The 22,971-nt window shown below is 35.8% G+C and overlaps 1 protein-coding gene across 4 annotated transcripts in view; it reads left to right on the top strand.

The window, feature by feature from the left end:
- Positions 1-22,971, top strand: part of LOC114054148 (nucleolar protein 4) — a 427,691-nt gene that overhangs the window by 82,702 nt on the left and 322,018 nt on the right. For all 4 annotated transcript variants that reach the window (XM_027877295.1, XM_027877294.1, XM_027877291.1 and 1 more), the window contains exon 2: positions 5,964-6,113. In XM_027877295.1, coding sequence (XP_027733096.1) covers positions 5,964-6,113 — 150 coding nt within the window. The remainder of the gene's footprint in view (positions 1-5,963; positions 6,114-22,971) is intronic.

Genomic DNA, 22,971 nt, shown 5'->3' with positions numbered 1-22,971 from the left:
TAAAGATTTTTAAAAATAGGTACTATTACAGATGTAAAACAGGAAATTTTGTTTCTTCACTGCCTTAAGATTTTCTGTTTCCAATTTGTAGTGAAATATGGCTTCAGAACAGCCAAACTAAAGACCCTGCCACTTCCACCTCTGTGTGCATCCCCTCCCAATCCTCAATCAATTTCTCCATTGCTTGGGTAATTACTTCTTTTGAAGGCTGTACCTCTAAATTTGTTACACTTTTCTCATGACTTTTCTTGCAGTGTATATCCCTTCTCTTGTTGTGTCCAATCCAGTATTACATGCTCAACTGATAAACGCACACAAGTCAATCTACCCCAGCATAATGTACCACGCTCTGAGTACAAAATTGGTAAATTACAAGTGCCGTGAATTCATGATTTCATGTTCCTAACTTCAGTTCATCATAGATGCATACACAGATCTTACTTTTATTTTCAGTTCTACTCCATAGTTTGAAATGAATCTCAGTCTCCAGACCTTTTTGATCACTTGAGAAGTAAAGCCTTTACACTAGGCTCCGTACTCGTATTCCCTTTGTAACTACTTTAGCCCGAGCAAGAGCTGTCTACGGAAACTAAACTCCCCTCTTTTGTCAAGTTTTCCCTGGGTTACATTCCCAGAGAAGACAGAATAGTAATAATAATAAATAATATTTATATAGTGCTTTAAGGCTTGCGAAGCACCTTATCAATATTGTTCTATTTCCTCCCTCACACTGACTATGGGAGTTAGTTGCTGTTATTATCCCTATTTAACAGAAAAGGAAACTGAGACAGACAGAGGTTAAACTGCTTGCCTAGGATCATCCAGCTAGTGAGTGAGGCAGGAGGTAACCTCTGGTCTTCCTGACTCTAGGTCCAACACTCTATCCATTGAACTAGTTGACTCATTATTGCAGATAGAGTGCTAGCTAGATCTGAGACCAAGAAGACTGGATTCCAATCTTGACTCTAACACTTAATAGATGTGTGACCCTGGACAAGTTAATCAACCTCTCTGAGCCTCAGTTTATTCATTTGTAAAATGGAGAAAATAACTCCTATGTTATCTCTTATAGGGGTACTGTGAGGCTCACATGATATAACGTACATAAAGCAAACTTTATAAAAATATATAAACGTCAATTACCATTGAAATTTCTAAATTAAATTTGTATACCCCCCACACACATACTTTACCCTACAGTGAAATGTAAACTCCTTGGATGTTTTATTTTTTTATTCCTTGCCATTAACACATAGTAGAGGCTTATTCAATTGTTATACTGAATTAAGGTTTCATTGTTCTAAAAGTTTTGTTATATTTTCTGAACCTAGTTTTTCCAAAGTGATATCTTTGTTGCTGTCTCCCTCTGTCTTTTCCCTTCACACATGTAGCCTCAACACTGACTTCTTTCTTAACATATTGCCAATGAGTCTTATCTCCAGGTAATGATTATTTATTCTCTTGCCTCTTTTTAAAATATTATAATAGATATTAATGTCTCTGAAACCTAAATTATATTTTACCATTCTAGCCCTTAGTTAAATGTATTAATTTCAATATATATGTAATTGGGGGGAATGAGTGAATGCATTGCCTTTCTGAGTTACAGCCAATTCTCAAAGCACATAGATAATATGGGTTATTGAGTGCTGAAATAAGTCCCTAAACTTTATACTGCCAATGATTTCAGTTTTCTTTTTCTCCTAAGAGTAATTAGTGATTAACAAATATAAAAAGTGGTAGATTTTGTTTTTCTTTTTGTTTTGTTTGTTAATGTCTTTCTATTTATGTCTACCTTAGGATAAAGGTGCTAAGAATCAGGGAAATAATGACAGGTAGAAAGTGAAGGAGCCTAGATAATTTATTAACTGGTTAATTGTCCTCAATGACTAAAGGTGATTTGTGCATTCACTCTGCAGTGGTCACATGTTTCAGCTCAGTTGTGAAAGGTTCCTCAATCTCAAGACATTAGATGACAAAAGCTCATTTTGCTTAGGACTGAACATATGGTCAAGCAATGTTTATCCAGGTTTCATTTTGTTGGGATTGGCCTCTTAGTAACATGGACTTTGTTAATGCTGGAGAGAAAGGATGACTATGCTGTCTAAGTAATTATAACTACCCATTCAATGAAGAAACAGAGGATCGAAATTCAGTATTATGTTGTCACCTGTGGTGAGAAAAAATACACTCATACACACATACCCATGCACACACACACATATAATTAATGGCCAAATACAAAAATAATAAATAGCAATATTTACTGTTAATAGAAATTTATTTGTATCAGGTCGGAGGACTATAATTTTCCTTTAGATGTGGTATTTTGCCTGTGCTTGAAAAAAATTCTTTATTTACACCACTTAGAAAAAACAGGATTTGTGTTTTGTTTTTCTTTCATCCTAAAGAATGTCAGCAACTCTAATGCTGAGGTAAAATGCTGGATAAGGAGTCCTGGAGACCAAAACTCTTTAATAATGCCTATAATTATACATTTTTTCATATAATAATCATGCATCCCTTGAGTAATTAATGTCAGAATGTTAGAGTTTGAAATGACCTCAGAGACAATGTAGTCCAACCTTCTTGTTTTATACGTAAGGAAAATGAAGTAAAGAAAGAACTGACTTTCCCAAGTTACACAGGTGAAAAGTCACAGAGTTAAACGTTGTCTCTCTCAAATCTGTCACCAGTTGCATCTTTATCTCTCATACTCCCCCCTCCACCAGTACAGTACCAATACCAGTAAGTTGGATGACTTGACATTCCTTATAAATCTTTTCCTGTTTTTGTCTTTGTTCCTGAATGCAATGACTTTCATTGAATTTCTCTATGTTAAATCCTATCTGTAATTCTATCCCAAATGAAATGTCACTTTCTCCATGAAGCCTCTCCTGACCACCTCACCCCAAAATGAGCTCATCTTTCTCTGCATCCAGAAGCAACCACTGTTCCTAGTGTGGTTGATAGTTATTTCACATTATTTTCCTGTTCTAATTGAACAAATCTACTTGTTGATCCTCCTGACTTCACATAATTAATCTGCTAAAGGATGGAGAAGGATGACTGATGGTTGTGGGGGGTCTAGCTGCAAGCATAATCTGCCATTTAGCTACTCTGGCAGGGGGTGGTGGGGTGGCATGGGGTGGAACCTTGAAAGTCCTGAAATCAGGCTACTTTTTAAATGTAAGTCTTTAGGATTTTCTGCTTTGTGTGCTTTCTCACCTTTCTTCCTCTCTTTCTCTTTTCTTTTCCTGCCTTTTCCCTCCCTCCTTTCCTTCCTAATTGGCGACCTTTAGTGTCTATTTGATTTCTAGACCCTTTACTGAAATTGCTCACCAGCATATCAATTATAGTAATTGTCGTGATGATTTTCATGATTAGCACACACATCTTTTTTCTAATAACTGAACTGAAGTTATGTCAGGTGCTAACTAATTTCATTTATTGATCCTGAACAAGTAGATTTAAATAGACAGTGCTCTCATGTATTGTCCTTCTGTTGAATTCCCTCATTGACTTTCAAAGAAAAATATAAAGCATCAAAGGTTTTTGATAAATGTCATATTCAATATTTTTGAGAAAATTGTTTTTTATTTCTGCATGACAAATGCCAAGAAACTTTCCTTCACTGCTCTCACTAATGGCTTACTACTTTGGATGGAATAATTTGTCATTCTCTGTGTCCATTTTTTCTTCACAACTGACATTTCATACTGTGATGTGCATTATCCCAACCTGTCACCCTGACAGAACCATAACTAGTTTGGGGGGAATGGGACTTTGCCATAGGCTTCCAACAGTTGGGGGTGGATGGGTGGTATGTGCTTCCTTCCTGAAGCAGCACTGTTTGTGAGTCTCTCTGCTGCTGTGAATGATTACATAGCATTACTACCCTTAGGACTCTGATGCCATGAAGGCTTTTGGGCATCTCCTTCTCCCCAACCCCAGCAAGATGTGTAAGTTGAACCTTCTTAGGAATGGGTCATCTCTTCTCCCAGCATAGCTGTATCCAGAGTCAGAATTTCCTCTGCCCTTCTGGCTCCACATTAACCTAATTTGCCTTAGGCATAATTTCTCGCTCTGACTTCGCAACCTGATCCAATTTTCAGTAAGAGCTCTGAACAGAGGAGGAAGTAAGGAAATCTGGATCACTTTAGATCTTATGGTTTAAATATCTTATGCTTCTTATGAGTCAATCCTTTATTATTCGACTTTCTTATGGTACTTAAACCATACTTATAGTTACCTTTCAAAGAGATCCTATATTATCTGAGAGGCAGAATGATATAATGCAAAGAGTGCTGGATTTAGACTCAGGAAGACCTGGGTTCAAACTCTGCCACTTACATTTATGAACTGTGTAACCATGGACAAATCATATAACCTCTCAAAGCCTCAGTTTCTTCCTCTATAAAATGGGGATAATAGAACATGCACAAACTGTCGATTAATTGCAACACTCAAAATGTATTAAAACACTTTAGATACTTTAAAATGCTACATAAATGTCATTATTGTTCACAAGGAGGTACATGACAGAACTTTAGAATTAATCACAATTTTATTTTATCATAATAATGTTAATATTCTTAAGGTTGTTTTGTATTGCTCATTTCATAGATAACAAGGACTGCTTGATAGCATTAGATGTATTTTTATATACATGTGTCCTAATTTCTCAACATGCAAGTTCCTTGTGGGTATAGATTTGAATTGTATTTGAACAGAGTTGACCATACAACACTGATAAGTTTAGTCTTTGCAGACCGAATTTTGTTTGCCTCAATGCCTTTTATATGTTCCGATTAGACCAGTTTAATAAACAAACCATAGTTTGAAAAGAGAATTTGCAGTAGACACAGTATGTCCATTTGATGGTTATTAGTAATACTAGCACCACCATGTTAAGTTTACAGTGCAGAAAATAATTTATCATAGAATCATGACTATATTCATGTTCTTAGTTAATATTTTGTCTGGTTAATCAAGTCCTTTTTATTTAAGGATATATATCATGAGAGGTAACAATAGAGACTCTTTCAACCACAGTGTATCTTCATTCTGTTCATTCTCTGTATCATCACCATAGTTTAGGCCTTTATTACCTCTCTATTTTACTATTACAGTAGATGCCTAACTGATCTATCTCTAGTGCCTCTCTCTCTCTACTCCAATTTATCCTGCACAGTGCCTCTAACTTAATCTTTCTATGGCATAGTTTTATCATGCCATTTCCTTGCTCAAAACCTTACAATAACTCAACATTGCCTGCTGAATAAAATCCAAACTCCTTAGCTTAGCACCCAAGGTCCCTACCAGCTGGTCCCAACCTAACTTTCCAGATCTTTTTCACACATATATCCTTTTCTACAGTCTAACTTGATTTCCCACTGTTCCCTGAACATGATTTATGATGACAAACATCACTTGTTCTATATATCTTGTCTTCTACTAGATTGTAAGCTCTATGAGAGCAAGAGCTATGTCTTATTTATTATTATATTCCCTGGAGCCCCTAGGATAACATTCATTAGATTTCATTGGACTATTTGTTGAATTAATAAACAAATGTATAAACTTCTGGAATTGAGGGCTTATGAAATATACCTAATATTTAGTTGTACTAATTAACTTATACCTAAAAAATTTCCTCTAGCAATTTTTAAAAAGTTTTATATTTGGCTGTATACACATCATGCAAAGAAATAAAATAAAAATAAAATGATGAGGTCCTATTTGATGAAATTGGCAGCTGTGTTGAGTGAGTAGGTAATTTTTTCATGTCTTTTGGATTCTAAGTATAATTTAGAAGTAGAGGTAGGAATCTTCATTTACTACAGTAGGATGGTTAGCCTCATGAGTTAAAAAAAATGTTTAATCAGATTTCACTAAAGAAGATGTGTTACATGCTTACCAAAAGTTATTTATTAATCTTGCATTCCTTATCTGTTTTCCAGGATGGAGTAGGGGTAGATGAGAAGCTGTCTTTAAGGCGAGTAGCTGTGGTTGAAGATTTCTTTGACATTATCTATTCCATGCATGTGGAAACAGGGCCTAATGGAGAACAAATCAGAAAACATGCTGGACAGAAGAGAACGTACAAAGCAGTAAGTAAAAGAAAAAAGCATCTGAAAATATCTTGTATATATTTATAAAGGATGCATTAAGTATTTAGGACTTTATATCCATCATAATATAGGTTATGGCCAAACAATATCCACAACTTTAGTTTAGCTATATAATCTATATTTTATGTTATGTGCCTATAGAACATACATTAAGATAGTATTATATTATGTACAGATGAAACCTGCTTATATTGCCCTGACATTCCTGCAAATATATTATTTTAATTTGGAAGTTTCAACAATGACTATAACCAATACACAAAGAGCATCAGGTATCACTAGGGTACATATCATTATTGGATATTATTTATGTTTTAGACTGAAAACTTTTAATGTCTTTACAATAAAAGAATATGTGAACAACAGATTTAATATTCTCTCAATTGACCAGATAAACATATTCCATTATGAAATTATAATTTCTCTTATCTAATAACATTTCTTGGTCTATCTAGATACTTTAATTCTTTTTTTATTTAATTAAGAAATTTTGTTACGGAATTAGATTTAGCAAATTCACATCTTCTTATAAATATTTCATTGTCCTTTTCCAATAGAGGTACCACAGCATAAATCTATGTGCTTCTAATGTGAAAAAAAAATACATTCCATAGACAAAATAGTGGTTGATCCATAATTAATGAGCCTTTGTTTTCTGGCTACTGTTATCTTAATTATTTTCAGCTATATTGATATATAATATCAGCCTGGATGCATTTTTTCTTTACAGATACAGAAAAAAGTGTGAAATGTTCAAAGTTTCAAATACAGGTACTTATGTTTGAAAATTAGCTACTGAGCATAAGAAATAGCTTCTTTTCCATAACTATTTTTTGCTATATTGCTAGGGTCATATCAGATCTTTAGAGTTGCATAATAACCCTCAATATATGTTGTATTTATTCCCTTATTCCCATGGTTTTGTTTCCTGGCTGTTTCCAAACTGCATGGTATTTGGGCAGGCACTTTAGCAAGTTTTCTCACCTAATTCTGCCAAATAAAGATCATTTTTACCTCTCATCTTAGGAGATTTTCTACCATTACTAATGGTAGTTGCTCAATTCTTTTAGTATTTTGATATAAGCTAATATTCAGAACACACTAATTTTCACTTATCTTTTAAACCAGGCTTGAGTCCCTGGTCATCACTTCTAGAAAAGAGTAAATGCATTTATCTACTAATCTCACTAACTCTGCATTCTTTTATGGTATTTCACTTGCATGAAACAGATTTGTGAATTTTAAGTTTCAGTGAGACTTTTCATCAATGGAATACCAAAATACAGTATATTAAATTAAGCTAAAAACCTGTCTTTTTTTGCACAGTGGTACGTTATCCAGTATACAATATGTACTAAAAGCAATTTTTACAGGTTAGTCTTTGAAACACCTTCATTAAAGACTTTTTATTGTTGCAGTAATATGACTTAATAATATAGGCCAACATCTCTCTCTCTTTATGTAATTCTATATTAGTTTTCTTACAGGATTATATGGAGAGAATCCGATCCATAGTCCATGCAAGACATCCATTCAAATTACTTTTTTATAATATTTCATTTTGTATTAACTATGTAAGAATGTTGTTTGCATTATTTTATTGGAGAAATAACCTGAGAAGTATAAGAAGCATCTTAAGCTTGGTGTATTCCCTGATGAGAATGGATCTTGAAACCATTCCAAATTTGAATCCCTCCCAATGGTCTCCCTTTACTTCTGTGCCTTTCCCAGCATGCATTTATTCCTCCCTGTAACTAGTACTGTCTTCTTTCTGACATTGTCAAAGTTCCTATTCCTTTGCTCTCTAGTAGATTTATATTATATCCCAGTAGTGTAGGTTTTTTATTCCAAGTATCAATAATTAATTATAGAAAAATAGTCACCTGTGCAAGCAAAATAATGTGCATTCTATAAAGTGAACTGTTCATTTAATAGACAATAAAACTACATAATTTTTCATAGAGCTGTTAAGGATTGTAATGGCTCCAATCTGTTAAGTATGTTATTTTCTCTCAGAATTATTGTCATTATAAAGGACATTCATGAAGTATACTGGATAGCTAAAATTTCTTTTTAATTTCAACATTGCAACTCTTGGAACATTCTCCATTATATTCATTATTTTCTTCTCTCCTTCATTCTTCCTCCTCCTTTATTTTTCTTCCTCCTTCCAATAAAACCAAATACTCTTAATCACATGACTTATCACTAGTGTATTATCTTCATTCTTAGTATTATGGTCAACATAGTCTACATTTTTGCATATCTAGTTTATATCTTATCACTATGAAGGAAATAGTTTTTATGTTGGGTTGATATGGGGATAGTATTTAGTTTTATATAGCTATAAGATATCATTCCCTGAAATATCTAGGTGCTTCACAGATTACACATATTTCACCATGATCTGAATTTAGGTACCTGCTTTCTATTTTACATAAACTTTTCTGAAAATCCTCATAAAATGACACATTTAGGAATAAAAAAAGACTATCTGATCCTACAGGATTACATTTTCAGTCTTGTTTCATTCTGATATCTTCTTTTGTCTTTAATGTGTATGTGTGTGAGTATGTATGCTACTTATATAATGGGCAGATACACAAATGTATCCCATGTAATGCATACCAGTACAGTCAGCTCTTGATTATCTTCAGTCATGAAGGGGGAACAGTAGTGTGGATAGTCTAAAACTGCATTTAGTAACTAAAAATAAAACAAAACAAAAACACTTGTTTAGGTGCTTGGGCTGTTCTTTTGTATCTACTCTTTTGATTTTTGATGATTGAGGATTTTACTTCAAAGAAAATGGTAAAGCCATAGTACCAAAATCTATCCAAAGAAGAGCTGTGACATTTTATAAGTTCCCAGTCCTTATACTTACCAAATCTTCCCTGCCACCAACAAATGCTAGAAATAGACCCCTTTCTCTTAGCTGTCCTCAGGCTTAGTAGATCTGGTTCCTGCAAAACTTCCTCTAGAACTCAGATTGTTTAATTTTTGAGTTTGAAAGGGTACCCCTGTTCAAGGCAAAGTAAAAGTGGGCAATGGCACTAGAACAAGTAATTAAGCAGAGTTGGTGCTGTCAGAAAAGGGAGCTGTATGTATAGTTTCCCTAGCAAAGAACAAGTAACTAAGCAGATTATCTCAGGTGAAAATAATATTTGCTATTGATAAGCCACAAATATAAACAAATGTGAATGATAGATCATATATTTGCTTATGTGCAAAACTGCTGATTAGGACACTGGTTCACTAAACTAACAACCAACTACAGTGGATGGATTGGGCAGGCCCAGGAAGCAATTTAAATAGCTGTGCCAACTGCTATTACAGTTGCAGTCGTTTATGTTACCATGACTCAAAGCTTGAAAGATAAGGGTAGTGCCAAACATTAACTCCTCACTCTTAGTGTAGTCAGGCTTCTTCGGTCTCTTGGAAAAATCCCAGGTTAGCCTAATTTCTGGCCACTTTCTGTCTAAGTGGAAATTGATGTTTTCCCTGAATTGCTGAGTAGGAAAGTAGAGGTTCAAGTCTCATTGTTCCTGGAAACCTTTGCTACTTTCCAGAAGAAACTGAAGTATGTGCTGGGTTTGGCCTCTTCTCAATCTACATTAAGAACAAGGCTTTCCCTGAAGAGGCAAGAGAGAGGAAAGTGAGGGAGAATGGGTGATAAAAAAGAACATGGAAGGTGAAAATGAGGGGGAAAAAGTATATAAAAAACAGAAGGAGGAAAGTGTGGAACATGATATATTAAAACAGAGATGTAAAGAAGAAAAGCAGGAGTGTGTCTAGATGTCTTTGTGTGAAGGGTGTTTTGTAATTGTGTACATATAGTTTCTGTGTGTGTCTTGGCAAGTAGACTCCCAAGTATTTAATATTGTCTGCGGTTATTTTAAATGGAATATTTCTTTTCTGCTGGGTTTTGTTGGTAACATACAGAGATGCTGATCATTTGTATAAGTTTATTTTATATTCCATAACTTTGCTACAGTTATTGTTTTGATCAGTTTTTTAGTTGATTCTCTAGCATTTTCTAAGTATAGCATTATATCATCTGCAAAGAGTGGTAGTTTTGTTTCCTCATTGCCAATGCTTATTTCTTTAATTTCTTTTTCTTTTCCTATTGATATAGCTAACATTTTCTAGCGAAGTATTGAATAATAACATGAAAATGAAAAGCTTTACTTCACCCCTGATCTTATTGGAAAGACTTCTAGTTTATCTGCATTACAGACAATGTTTGTTCTTGGTTTTAGGCAGATATGACTTATCATTTTAAGAAAAGTTCCATTTATTCCAGTGTTTTTTGGTGCTTTTAATAGGAATGGGTGTTAAATTATGTCAAAAGTTTTTCTGCATTTATTGATGTAATCATAATTTTTGTTATTTTTTATTGATATGGTCAATTATGCTTAAAGTTTTCCTAATATTGAATCAGCTTTGCATTTCTGGTATATATCCAGCTCTGTCATAATGTTTGATCTTTGGGATATATTGCTGTAGTGTCCTTGCCAGTATTTTATTTAGAATTTTTGCATCAATATTCATTAGGGAAAATTGGTGTATAGTTTTCTTTCTTTGTTTTTGCTCTTTAGGTATCAAAAACTATATTTATGTCATAGAAGGAATTTGGTAGTACTCCTTGTTTATCTGTTTTTTCAAACAGCTTTTATAATATTGAAATTAATTATTCTTTAAATGTTTGGTAGAATTTGCTTATGAATCTATCTAGTTTTGTTTTATGTTTCTCTAGGGAGCTCATTTATGGTTTGCTCAATTTCTTTTTCTGAGATAGATTATTTAAGTGTCCTATTTCCTATTCTTTTAATCTGGGAAATATATATTTTTGTAAATATTCATCTATTTTATTTGGACTACCAGTTTTGTTGTCATATAGTTGGGCAAAATAGTTCCTAGTAATTATTTTAATTTCATTTTCATCGATTGTGTATTCATTCTTCATTTTTGATACTGGTAATTTGCTTTTCTTTCTTTTTTAAAAAGCAAATTCACCAATGGATTATCAATTTTTAGGTATTTTTAATAAAATCAGCTCCATTTTATTTATTATTTTTACTTGATAATTTCAATTAATCTTTTTTAATTTTCAGGATTTTTACTTTATTTAGTTGGGATTTTAATTTATTTTTATTTCAATTTTTTTAGTTGCATGCCCAATTCATTGATCTGCTCTTTTGCTCTTTTGTTGATATAAACATTTAGAGACATAAATTTCCCCCTAAGTACTGCTTTGGCTCATTCCACAAATTTTGATATGTTGTCTCATTGTTGTCATTATCTGTAATGAAATTATTGCATGTTTCTATGATTTATTCTTTGATCCTTTCATTCTTTAGGATTAGATTATTTAGTTTCCAATTAATTTTTAATTGAAATTTCAAGGGGTCTGCATTGTATGATATTTTTTATTGCATATGGTCCAGAAAGGGCAAATTTAATATTTCTTTCTTTCTGTATTTATTAGGTTTTTATGCGTGGATACATGGTTAATTTTTGTGAAGGTGCCATGTGCAGCTCAGAAAGAATTATATTCCTTTCTATTCCCATTCAGTTTTCTCCAGCAGCCTATCACATCTGTTTTTTAAAATTCTATTCATTTATTTAACTTTTTTCTTATTTATTTTATGGTTAGATTTCTCTAGTTCTAAGAAGAGTAAACTGAGGCTCCCTACTAGTATAGTTTTACTGTCTATTTCCTCCTGAAACTCATTTAATTTTTCCATCAAAAATTTTCAACCTTGATATCATTCATTGTCTATAGTACTTTTTAGCAAAATGTAGTTTCTCTGACTGTCTCTTTTGATTAGGTCTATTTTTACTATTGCTTCATTTGAGATCATGATTTCTCCCCCTGCCTTTTTTACTTCAGCTGAAGCATAATAAAATCTGTTCCCATTCTTTATTTTAATTCTGTGTATCTTTATATTTCAATCATGTCTCTTATAAACAACATATTGTTGAATTTTGGTTTCTAGTCTATTCTACTATTCTCCTTCATTTTGTGATTGAGCTAATCCTATTTACACTCACTATTATTACTGGTAACTGTATTTCCAACCATCTTCTCCTCTTCTATTTATCCTTCTTTTTTTAAACTTTATCCCTTCCTCAAAATTCCGTTTTACTTCTGACCACTACTTCCCTCAATTTACCTTCCCTCTTATTACCCCACACCCCCTTTCTCTTAGCCTTTTTCCCTTCTACTTTTCTGATGGGTAAGATGAATTTCTATATCCAACTCTGTGTGTGTGTATATTTAGCTAGACATACATGTATATGTGTGATATATAGTGTATAGGTAGATAGATATCTGTATCTTTATCTATCTATTTATCTGTCTGTCTGTCTATTCTTCTATCTTTGAACCAGTTCAGGTAAGAGGGAAATTCAAGTGTTTACTTTCTCCCCTCTCCTTTTGCCCTCCATTTTAAACTCTTGCTATTTTACCTCTTTTATGTAAGATAATTTTCCTCATTCCTTCACTCCCTTCCCCCTTCTCCCAGTGCATCCCTCTTTCACATCCTTCTATTTTTCTTTTGAGATCATCCCAACATAATAGACTCACATCATGTCCTCTGTCTAAATAGACTCCTTTTTACTGCCCTAATGATGATAAAGTTCGTAGGGATTCTATTTATAATCTTCCCATTTTAGAATGTTAACAGTTTAACATTAAGTCCCTTATAATTTCTCACTCTCCTTGACATATAGCAGTCCATGCTGCCATCCTGCTTCTGTCTCTATGTGAATGTTACAGAGTCCTGGGTCTTTGCAGCTTGAGCTGATTTCAGTATACTCAGCCCAGCCTCTACATGAATGCACAGAGGTAAGCCTGCTGGTAGAGGTTATCAGTCTGTATTTTTCCATGGAAAAAAGGGAAGGAAGCCAGAATCATCGATATTATCTTGTCTCCAGATTCTGTTAGAGAACATCTTCCTCAGTGTTTCAATTCCCTACCATCAGTACTATGAGAAATCAACACTGGAGAAGTTATTGGCTAACACTTATACTTATACATGTGAGGAGAAGCCCCAGGTGGGAGAATGATCAAAACACTCAACTGTCCGTGGCTCTTCTCCTCCTGAGTCTTTAGCTCTCCACCTTTGCTTGACTCCTTTAGTTCTTTCTGAGCTGAAACAGCTTCTGTGACCTCCATGCCTGGCCTTCTAGCTATGTTGGCCTAGGTATAGACAAATCCCCTTTTCTCCTTGGATCAGATAAGACAAGTTTGAAATTTTTCAAAGGGGAAAGTTACAAGGAAACAAAAATGAAACAAGACAATTCAAAAGCATAGAAACAAATGTTTCTCTGTTGTTTAGTTTGCTTTTATGGATTCCTTTTCTAATGTATAATCACAAACTGGCTTGACTGGAACATAGCTTCCTAAACACTTTTCTTCAGTCTTATTTTTGCCTCTACTTTTCTTGGGGATAGATCTTAGAATGAGTGGGGCAACCACTTAACCTAAAGTAGACAAGTTGTAAACACTGTTAGGTCTAATGGGATTTTCAGTCTTTTCCCAAACCTGTTCTGTTTCCTAGTTCTGAGTGTTACGGTTGTCTCCAGGGTTGTTCTTGCTAACCCTAGAATTTCTTGTATAATTCCTTACCCAAAAGCTTCCTTCATTAGTTCTGCCTTCTCCACTTCTCCCCTCCCACTAAAATTTTTTATCACTCTGGATACATGGGAGTCTTATTTTCTTCCCTGAACATTCCTTTTTTTCTTGTCATTGACCAGAAGCATGTACCCTGGATGGTTCCACAATTCGACATGTATATATCAAGGATCTCCTCTATACAATGCACTGCAGGGATACAGAGATGAATAAGATGCACACAGTGTCTGCCCTCATGGAGCTTTCAGTCTTGTCAAGGGATAAAACAAGTATGTAAATAATTATAACAAAAGGCAAAATATATTCAAGTACTATAAGAGCTAGGGCAGTTAGGTGGTACAGTGGATAGAGTGTTGGGCCTGGAGTCAGAAAGACTCATCTTCATGAGTTCAAATCCAGCCTCAGGCTTACTAGCTGTGTGACCCTAGGCAAGTCACTCAGCCCTGTTTGTCTCAGTTCCTCATCTGTAAAATGAACTGGAGAAGAAAATGGCAAACCATCCCAGGATCTTTGCCAAGAAAACCCCAAATGGGGTCACAAAGAATTGGAAATGACTGAAAAATGACCAAACCAAACCATAGGAGGTATAAATAGGTGTCACAGAGGCTCATAGGCAGGAGCAATCTCATCCAGTTTGAGGCCTCATAAAGAAGGTGTCATTTAAGCTGGTCCTTAGAGGATGGATATAATTTTGACAAGGAGATACAGGGTGAAAGGGTTTTCTAAGCATTTGCTGAATTTCTGTAACACCTAGCTTCTTCATCTAATATCAAACAATCATTTATTAAGAACCTACTATGTTCTAGACACTGTGCTGAGCATTGGGGTTACAAAAAACACAAAGACAGTCTTTGTCCTCATGGGGCTTACAGTTTAATTGAGGAATGCCATTAGAGCCTAATCTCTTTAGCAGGCCATATGTGGCTTCCCCCATGGGCATACCCTTCCTTGGAGCTTGCCTGTGTTATAGAGACAGGCCTCACTCCTTCCTTCACCAAAGCTTCCATCCTCTCTTGGATAACTTTGTAGGTTGCATTTTCACATCTGTGGAGCAGCAGGGGCCCAGCTACTGGGAGGTCCAGAGCTCAGTGAAGCCTTTCCTTCCACTTCTGAGGTTCTCTCTCTTTTCTTTTTTCATTCCTTAGTTACCCATCACAGAATACTTTCATATTACTACCCCTCACATACTATATGTTCCCACCAAAGTGGTCTGCTTGGTGCTTCCTGCATATGGCGTCCCATCTTTGTCGCCATGCTGTTGCCCAGGCCATGCCTTGTTGCCCTTACACATTTCTGCGTCTTGGAATACCTAGCTCAGCTCCCTTTATGGATCAGCTCCAATACTGCCTCTCACAGGAAGGCTTTGTTGTTCCCCTCCCCCAGTTAATGTTCTCTCCTCATCACCCAGTAAATTACTTTGTGTTTACTTAAGGTAGTAGAGAGAGAGTTGGCCTCAGAAATAGGAAGACATGGATTGAAGTTCCTCTTCTTACACACACTGAATATATGATGTTGAGCAGGTGTTCTAAGCAACTCTCTAAGACTATATATGAGCTGCAGAAAAGATACTGACCTGCATTGATAGTGGGAATTTTCTCATCTGTTTCCTAAACTGAGAAAATCATAGTTCAAACCTCTGTCCCTATATTTTGTATTTATTTGGGTGTGTGTTGTTACACCTAGTTGGATAAAAACTCCCTGAGTGAAGGTACTATTTCATCTTCATCCTTGTATACTCAGTACCTAGCACAATGCTTGGCACATAGTCAATTAATAAATGTTTGTTGAATTAAATTAAATTGAGATTGAAATCAGTAATAGTTACATAATATTAATGAATGAAGAAGGATGGCTAGATCAGTATTCTCTAAACATTTTTTATCTTGTACCCCTTTGAGTCATTTTTTTTATCATTCACTCTTTAAATAAATATATATTCGTTTTTAAATTATATACATATACTTCTGACTCAAACTATGACTCACTATCCCACTGAAAACAAGAAGGAAGCAGCAGTACCCTTGTTGATAGGTCATTGCTCTGGAGCAGAGAATGACCTACAGGGGCTGTAGCCAGAGCTTGAGATGATCTGGCAGGAAGGGGAAGTGCAGAAAATGAGTATCCTGCAGGCTTAGGAAGAATTGCCTTAATGGCACTTGCACAGATACTTCTATAGGTACTTGTGTAATGGTTAGGTTACCAGCATTTTGAGGGGCTAGTGTGGCAGAGAGGAAGCTGGGTGCCTGTGCATTTGAGGCAAAGAGAAGATTAGGGGAGTGTGGGACCACAATCAGTGAAGGAGTGGTGTGGTTGTTTGGGAGACAAGTTCCATGGCTGGCTATTGTGGGAAGGGTGGGATGTGACTCATCTCTACGCCTTCATGTTTTTTGATCACATACTTTTGGGAAGTTCATGTTATGCTCCCCTTAGGTTCATGCCATAACTTCAGTTTTGGAGACTACTAGGGTAGACAGGAGTTAACATGAAAGAGGTGGGAATTTCAGTGGACTATAGGATTAACAAAAATCAATAGGGTGATAGAGAACTTTAAAAAAATCCTCACGCCATCATAGGATACACTGAGAGCTATAATGAGAGTCCATAACAAAAGAAGTGTTGTTCCTCTTGTATTCTGCCTTGATCAGAACACATCTGAGGCATCGTGCTCAGTTCTGGGCTCCACGTTTTGGGAAGGACATTAGCAAGCTGTAGTGTGTCCAGAGAAGGGTTAGTAGGATGGTGAAGCAATGGAAGAGGATGCTACAAGAGGATTAAACTGGAGATATTTAGCTTGGCAGGAATATAATAGCTGTCTTTCAGTCTTTCAAAGACTGTCTGTCATATGGCACTGGGCAAATGGTTTGCCTTGTTCTCCTTGGCTCCAAAAGGCAGAACTAGGAAAAATGGATAAAAGTTGTACCAACACAAGTGGAAAAACTTCCTATTAGAGCTCCCCAAGAGTGGAATGGGCTGCCTAAGACTCTGTGTTTCTCATCACTGGAAGTCTGTCAGTGGAAGCTAATCAAGGAGAATGAGGACTGAGAAAAGGCCATTGGATTTGACTGCTGAAGAGATCAATGGTAACTTTGGAGAGAGAGCGGTTTCTGTGGGATGATAAGGTCAGAAGCCGGATTGTAAGCAGTCACAGAGAGCACAGACTCTCAGAGATGAGAGAGATCTCAGATGCCATCTTGTCCAAACGTTACCTGAGCGAATAACAGAGCAAATTGAACAAATTGAGCTCAGGTAAAGTTTGGACAAGATGGCATCTGAGATCTCTCTCATCTCTGAGAGTCTGTGCTCTCTGTGACTGCTTACAATCCGGCTTCTGACCTTATCATCCCACAGAAACCGCTCTCTCTCCAAAGTTACCATTGATCTCTTCAGCAGTCAAATCCAATGGCCTTTTCTCAGTCCTCATTCTCCCTGATTTCTCTTCAGCCTTTGACACTGTTGATCACACTCTCTTCCTTGATACTCTCTTCTCTTTAGGTTTTGCAGGATACTACTCTCTCCTGATTCTCCTACCTATGTGACTGCTCCTTCTCTGTTTCCTTTGCTGGAGACAGACCATGCCCTCTAACCCTAAGTGACCCTAAGGGTTCTGTCCTAGATCCTCTTCTGTTCTCTTTTTATATTACTTCAGCTTTTGTTGATATCTTCAGCTCCCATGGGTTTAATTACCATCTCTATGCTGATAATTCGCACATCTACCTGTCCTGCCCTAACCTCTCTGCTGACCTCCATTCTCACATTTCCAGTTGCCTTTCAGATATGAACTGGATATCTAGTAGACATCTGAAATTCAACGTATCAAAATTTGAATTTATTTTTCCCTCTAAACACTCCCCTCCTCACCTTCCCTATTATCACAGAGAGCAACACCTTCCTCCCAGTCCCTCAGACTCACAACCTGGAAATTATACTTTATTCCTCATTGTCTCTCACCCCCATATTCAATCTATTGTGAAGGCCTATCAGTTTCACCTCTACATCATCTCTCATACACACCTTCTGTCCTCTGTCTGGTACCATCACCACCCTGGTACAGGCCCAGGTGATAAATCTCATGCTTGGACTATTGCACTAACCTGCTGGTGAGTCTATGTGCCTCAAGTCTCTCCCTACTCCAATCCATCCTCCATTCACCCACCGAAGTGATTTTCCTGAAAAAGCAGGCTTGACCATGTCACTCCCCTACTCAGTAAACTCCAGTGGCTTCCTATTGCCTCCAGGATCAAATACAAAATGCTCTGTTTGGCATTCAAAGACCCCTTCATAACCTAGCCCCTTTCTCCCCTTCCAGTCTTCTTCTGCCCCACTCCCCAACATGTATTCTTTAGTCCAATGGCACTGGCCTCCTGGCTGTTCCCCCCGCAAAAAAATACTCCATCTCTTGACTCTAGACATATTCTCTGGCTGTCCCTGGTAGCTGGAATGCTCTCCTTCCTCAACTTTGCCTACTGACCATCCTGGCTACCCTTTAAGTCTCAACTAAAATCCCATCTTCTACAGGAAGCCTTTCCCAAGCCCCTTTAATTCTAGTGCTTTCTGTTGGTTAATGATTTCCTATTTATTCTGAATATAGCTTCTTCCTACTTTTTTGCTTGCTATCTCCTCCATTAGATTGTAAGCTCCTTGAGGGCAAGGACTGCTCCTTGCCTCTTTTTGTATCCCCAGCCCTTAGCACAGTGCCTCGAACATAGTAGGTGGTAAATAAATGTTTATTGACTTACTGATTGCTTCATAATATTATCCATAGGGGTGGTTCTGAAATTATGGTTGGCTTTACAGGGCAGTGCAATATAATAGGTTTACCCTTCCCTAAAGTACAGATAAAGTATTGGACCTGAAAACAGAAAGACCTGAGTTTATGCCCTGCATCTGAAACATGGGCAGCTAGGTGGTGCAGTGGACAGCATTCTGAGCCTGGTATCGGGAAGACCAGAATTAAAATCTGGCGTCAGACACTTACTAGCTGTGTGACCCTGGGCAAGTCACTTAACCCTGTTTGCCTCAGTTTCCTCATTTGTAAAACGAGTTGGAGAAGGGAATGGCAAACCACTCCAGTACCTTTGCCAAGAGAACCCCAAAAGGCATCATAAAAAGTCAGACACAACTGAAACAACTGAACAACAATAAAAAATCTGAAACATACTTAGTCTCATCCTGGGTTGATCATTTCATCTCTTAATGCTCTAGGCAACTTTCTAAAACTATATGTTGTAGAGAAGTAACATGCCTTATTAGTAGTATGAGTGTTCTTATCCAGAATTCCCTATATCAGTGAAACCATAGGTCCAATCTGTGTCCCTAAAATACATTTAACTTTGACCTGGATGTGATTTACTGAATAGTCCATTCAAGTATTTATTTATTGTTTATTTCTAGCTGCCTCTATCTTATATCTGAGTGTTCTGATCAGAGTTGCTCATTTTAGGTTGTTACAAGGTTGGGTTTATGCCTTTTTTTTTTTATCAGGTATGACTTTATATTGGTTATAGATTCTGTAGGTCATATGTTGGGAGCCCAGAAGACCCCACTGCCCAAACATACCTTTTTTCTGCCATTCTGCCTTACATTCTGTCATCATAAATTCACTTCTTTGGGTCAAAGCAATATTTGCTGCTGCTTTAAAAACACAAATGCCAACAGGAGGAACAACGTATTAAACTATACGTAAAAATAATATTTTATTGTTGAATTTTTAAGATTTGAAATTTTAGTAGTTTGTTGTTGAAAGAAGAATACAAATTCATTTATATAATTTCTTACCTCTGTAACAGCTGGCTGAGACCAAGGCTTTGAAGTAATGGGATTTTTGGGTGAGCACTGAAAAAAAGTAATTTTGGAGAAAGGGGGTGTGGCTTAGGGAGTACCAACCTAGGTAGTACATCAAAATGATGGATGCTGAGGCAGCCAAAGATCAGCTAATTCTGAGGAAGCCCCAATTAAATATCCACATGTATATAATATACATATAATAGACACGTATTAAATACAGATGTAATATACATATGTTAAATATACATATAATAAATATACACATGTATATATAATACAAAATAATGATATGCATAAATGCATAGTGGAAATTAATTTTGTATAATTATTTTTTGAGTATACATATACCATATACACATATCATACACATTTCATTTCAAAACACTCATTTTACAAAAGAGCTATTCAGATAAATGTTGTATGCTATCTCCTTCCTTGACTAAATAATTAGATAACATGCCTGCATACCAAATGATAGCTACTACCAACATAAGCCATACAACATCAGTACTCTCTTCTTCCCTCTCAACTCCTCAAGATGGCACACAAAGATATATATATATATATATATATATATATATATATGGCAGTAGACTGAGTAGAACGATTTTGCAAAATATTTCTTGGGGGCTCAAAATTAAATTTTATGCTATTGCCTAGATGTGATCTCATTATGAGGCTTCTACTTTTTTGACACCTACAACATAATGTGAAAAAATGTTGCTGCATATGGTAATACAGAATGAGATCAAGAAAGTATTCTGTGGAGGTATTTCACATTTGTTTCAGGAAATATTTTGACGCAATTTTTCCTAATGTGACAACTTTTGAGATGGGAGCAATTATATTGCTTTCTCTCTCTCCAGATGTTTACTTCCCTCAAAGCAACGCATCACAGACTGATTTCTCTCAAGTCTCCATATTCCAGTCATGGGTATCATCTCTCTAAGTCTCAGGTCAAATTTACATACTTTGGGATCTCTCACTCAATTTGATTGTTTCTAGTATTTTTGTCATCGTGTAGCCATCTGAAGCCATAGATTTTATGCAAGTAGCACATTCTATGACCAGTAAAATATAAATCTCCTTAAAGACAAGGGATGTTTTTCATTTAAATTAATCTTGGTATCCCAAGCATGTAGCATAATGTCTTACCAATAGCAGACAAGCAATATATTATTTCTTAATTGAACAATTGCATACAACTGTTAATACCCAAGTCATCTATTTCTCCATATCAAATATTAGATCTAGACATAAAGCACACAGCATTAAATTGCAGTTACAGGTTAGGACAAGCCTATCATGTTAAGTAACTGAATAAAATGAACATAATCAGACTGTGGACTGTACCAGATGTGTAGAACTTCTCAGGGGGGAAAAGTAAAATTTGGTGTCACAACAATTAAGTTTGTTAATGAAGCAGTATTAAAGCAATGTAATATTGCGGTTCATTGATGGCAATTGCTTCATTGTCCATGAAGGTCTGGATAGAGTCATCAAAGGGGAGAAAAACATTTAAACCATTAGTCCTGTGATCCTCAGAAATTGGTTATTAGGGACTTGAGAGACAAGAGAACATGCAGAGTTTAAAGTCTTTAGAGTGAAGCCAGAGAAAGAATCAGGTGAAAGCAAAACAACAACAAAAAGTCTCACCAGCTGGCATACATCACAGTCACTGAAAACATACACATATTTTATTGGACAATATCCTTGCATTCCTCAGACTAGTCCCTGTCTGCAGGTTAAATATTTTGTGAAATTTCATTTGCTTTTCTAAGTTAACTTGATGCTATCAAATGATGCAGTGTGTTGTGTACAAGGTAGTCTGAAAGAGCTAAAACTCTTGGGAGTGTTTTTGGAAGAACATGACCCTGGAACCATAGAACTGAAGCAAGCAGCAGGGATAATTTAGTTGGATACCTTCTTTTTACAGATGAAGACACCAAGAGCAAGAAGTTAAGTGACTTGCCTGACACCACTAGTTAGTGGCAGGTTCATTGAAATTATATTCTTTTAGGTCATTCATTGACATTTTGAAATTAAAAAAAAAACAAAACACCTTTTCATTATTCTGAAGTTTTATCTAAAAATATTCCCTTAAAGAATTAACACTCCAAAAGGAATAGGAAAACAGCATCAGGATCCAGTAGTTTAATGAATTTGGGATTTTAGGCATTAACAGGAAGGAGGCATAAAGGTCTGAATTTAAAGGGTATGGGAGTTGTGTTATGTGAAATGGTGTTTGACTGGTGGTGTTCTGAGCTACTTTTTATATTAACTAGGGAAATAATGGCCCTGCATATTTGAATTTTATATTTGATCATCCCTGACACCAATAGTATACTTACGTCCTTATGTCTTCAAACATTCATGATTTACCAGAGCAGTGTCTGTTACCAATGAATAGCTATATAATGATGATGATGATGATATAGTTATTTAAGGTTTGCAACACATTTTATATACATTATTTTATTGTCATAGTAATGCTGGGAGATAGTTACTATTATTATCTACTTTTTCCAAATAAAGAAACTGAGGAAGACAGAGGTTAGATGACATGCCTGGGGTCACACAGCTAGTATCTGAAGTAAAAATGTGAACTTAAGTCTTCCTGACTCCAAATGCAGCATTCTTATCAAATTGGCTACCCAGCTGCATAGCTGTATTCATTTTAGTAAAATGAATAGATAATGATTTTTTGGTTATGCACTCCACTTCTTTAATAAGCATTTTTATATTCTTAAGAATCTGTATAGTCAGTTATCTCTACATAATATATCATAAAATTTATCATACTTGTCATAATGAACTAATTATAAACTTTGTCTTATTAAGAACCTCATTGCTTGTCTCTAATCAGAGTCAAACTAAAGAGATATCACACATCTAGTATCACCCTTAAGAATCTAGTTTCTCCAATATCAGCTGTACGTGGTTGTAATATAAAGATAATTTGGAAATTGTGATAACACAATATGAGCTTATTCTAACATGATATTAGAAGTTACATACAAGTACTATATTGTAATAACATTTGCTGTTATTCATTCTAAGTACTATTATTATCTTCAAGTCAATGAAAGATGCATATGTTCCTGGACTCAGTGACAGAACCTGCTATACCTAAGAATATACCATCTCCCTGCTTACAGTATTCTGTCATGGCAAAAGCCTGACCTTTTAGAAATTTCATAATGTGGTTGTGCAAGGATCATACTTTTTGCTCCAAAACAGCGAAAAATCTTAACTTCTATATGCTAACATTCAGCATGTGGAAAAGCAGACTTGAGGATGGAGGGGTCAGTCCCTAAGGAGGCATTAAGAGTTTTGATCTGATCTGTGTTATAGCCCCAGGAATAGGGGTACTGAGTAGCTGAACTTGTGTGTGTGTGTGTGTGTGTGTGTGTG

This window comes from Vombatus ursinus, unplaced genomic scaffold (genome assembly GCF_900497805.2).
Source record: "Vombatus ursinus unplaced genomic scaffold, bare-nosed wombat genome assembly UNPS02014812.1, whole genome shotgun sequence".
Lineage (NCBI taxonomy): Eukaryota > Metazoa > Chordata > Mammalia > Diprotodontia > Vombatidae > Vombatus > Vombatus ursinus.
This window is presented reverse-complemented; position numbering and strand designations above follow the sequence as displayed.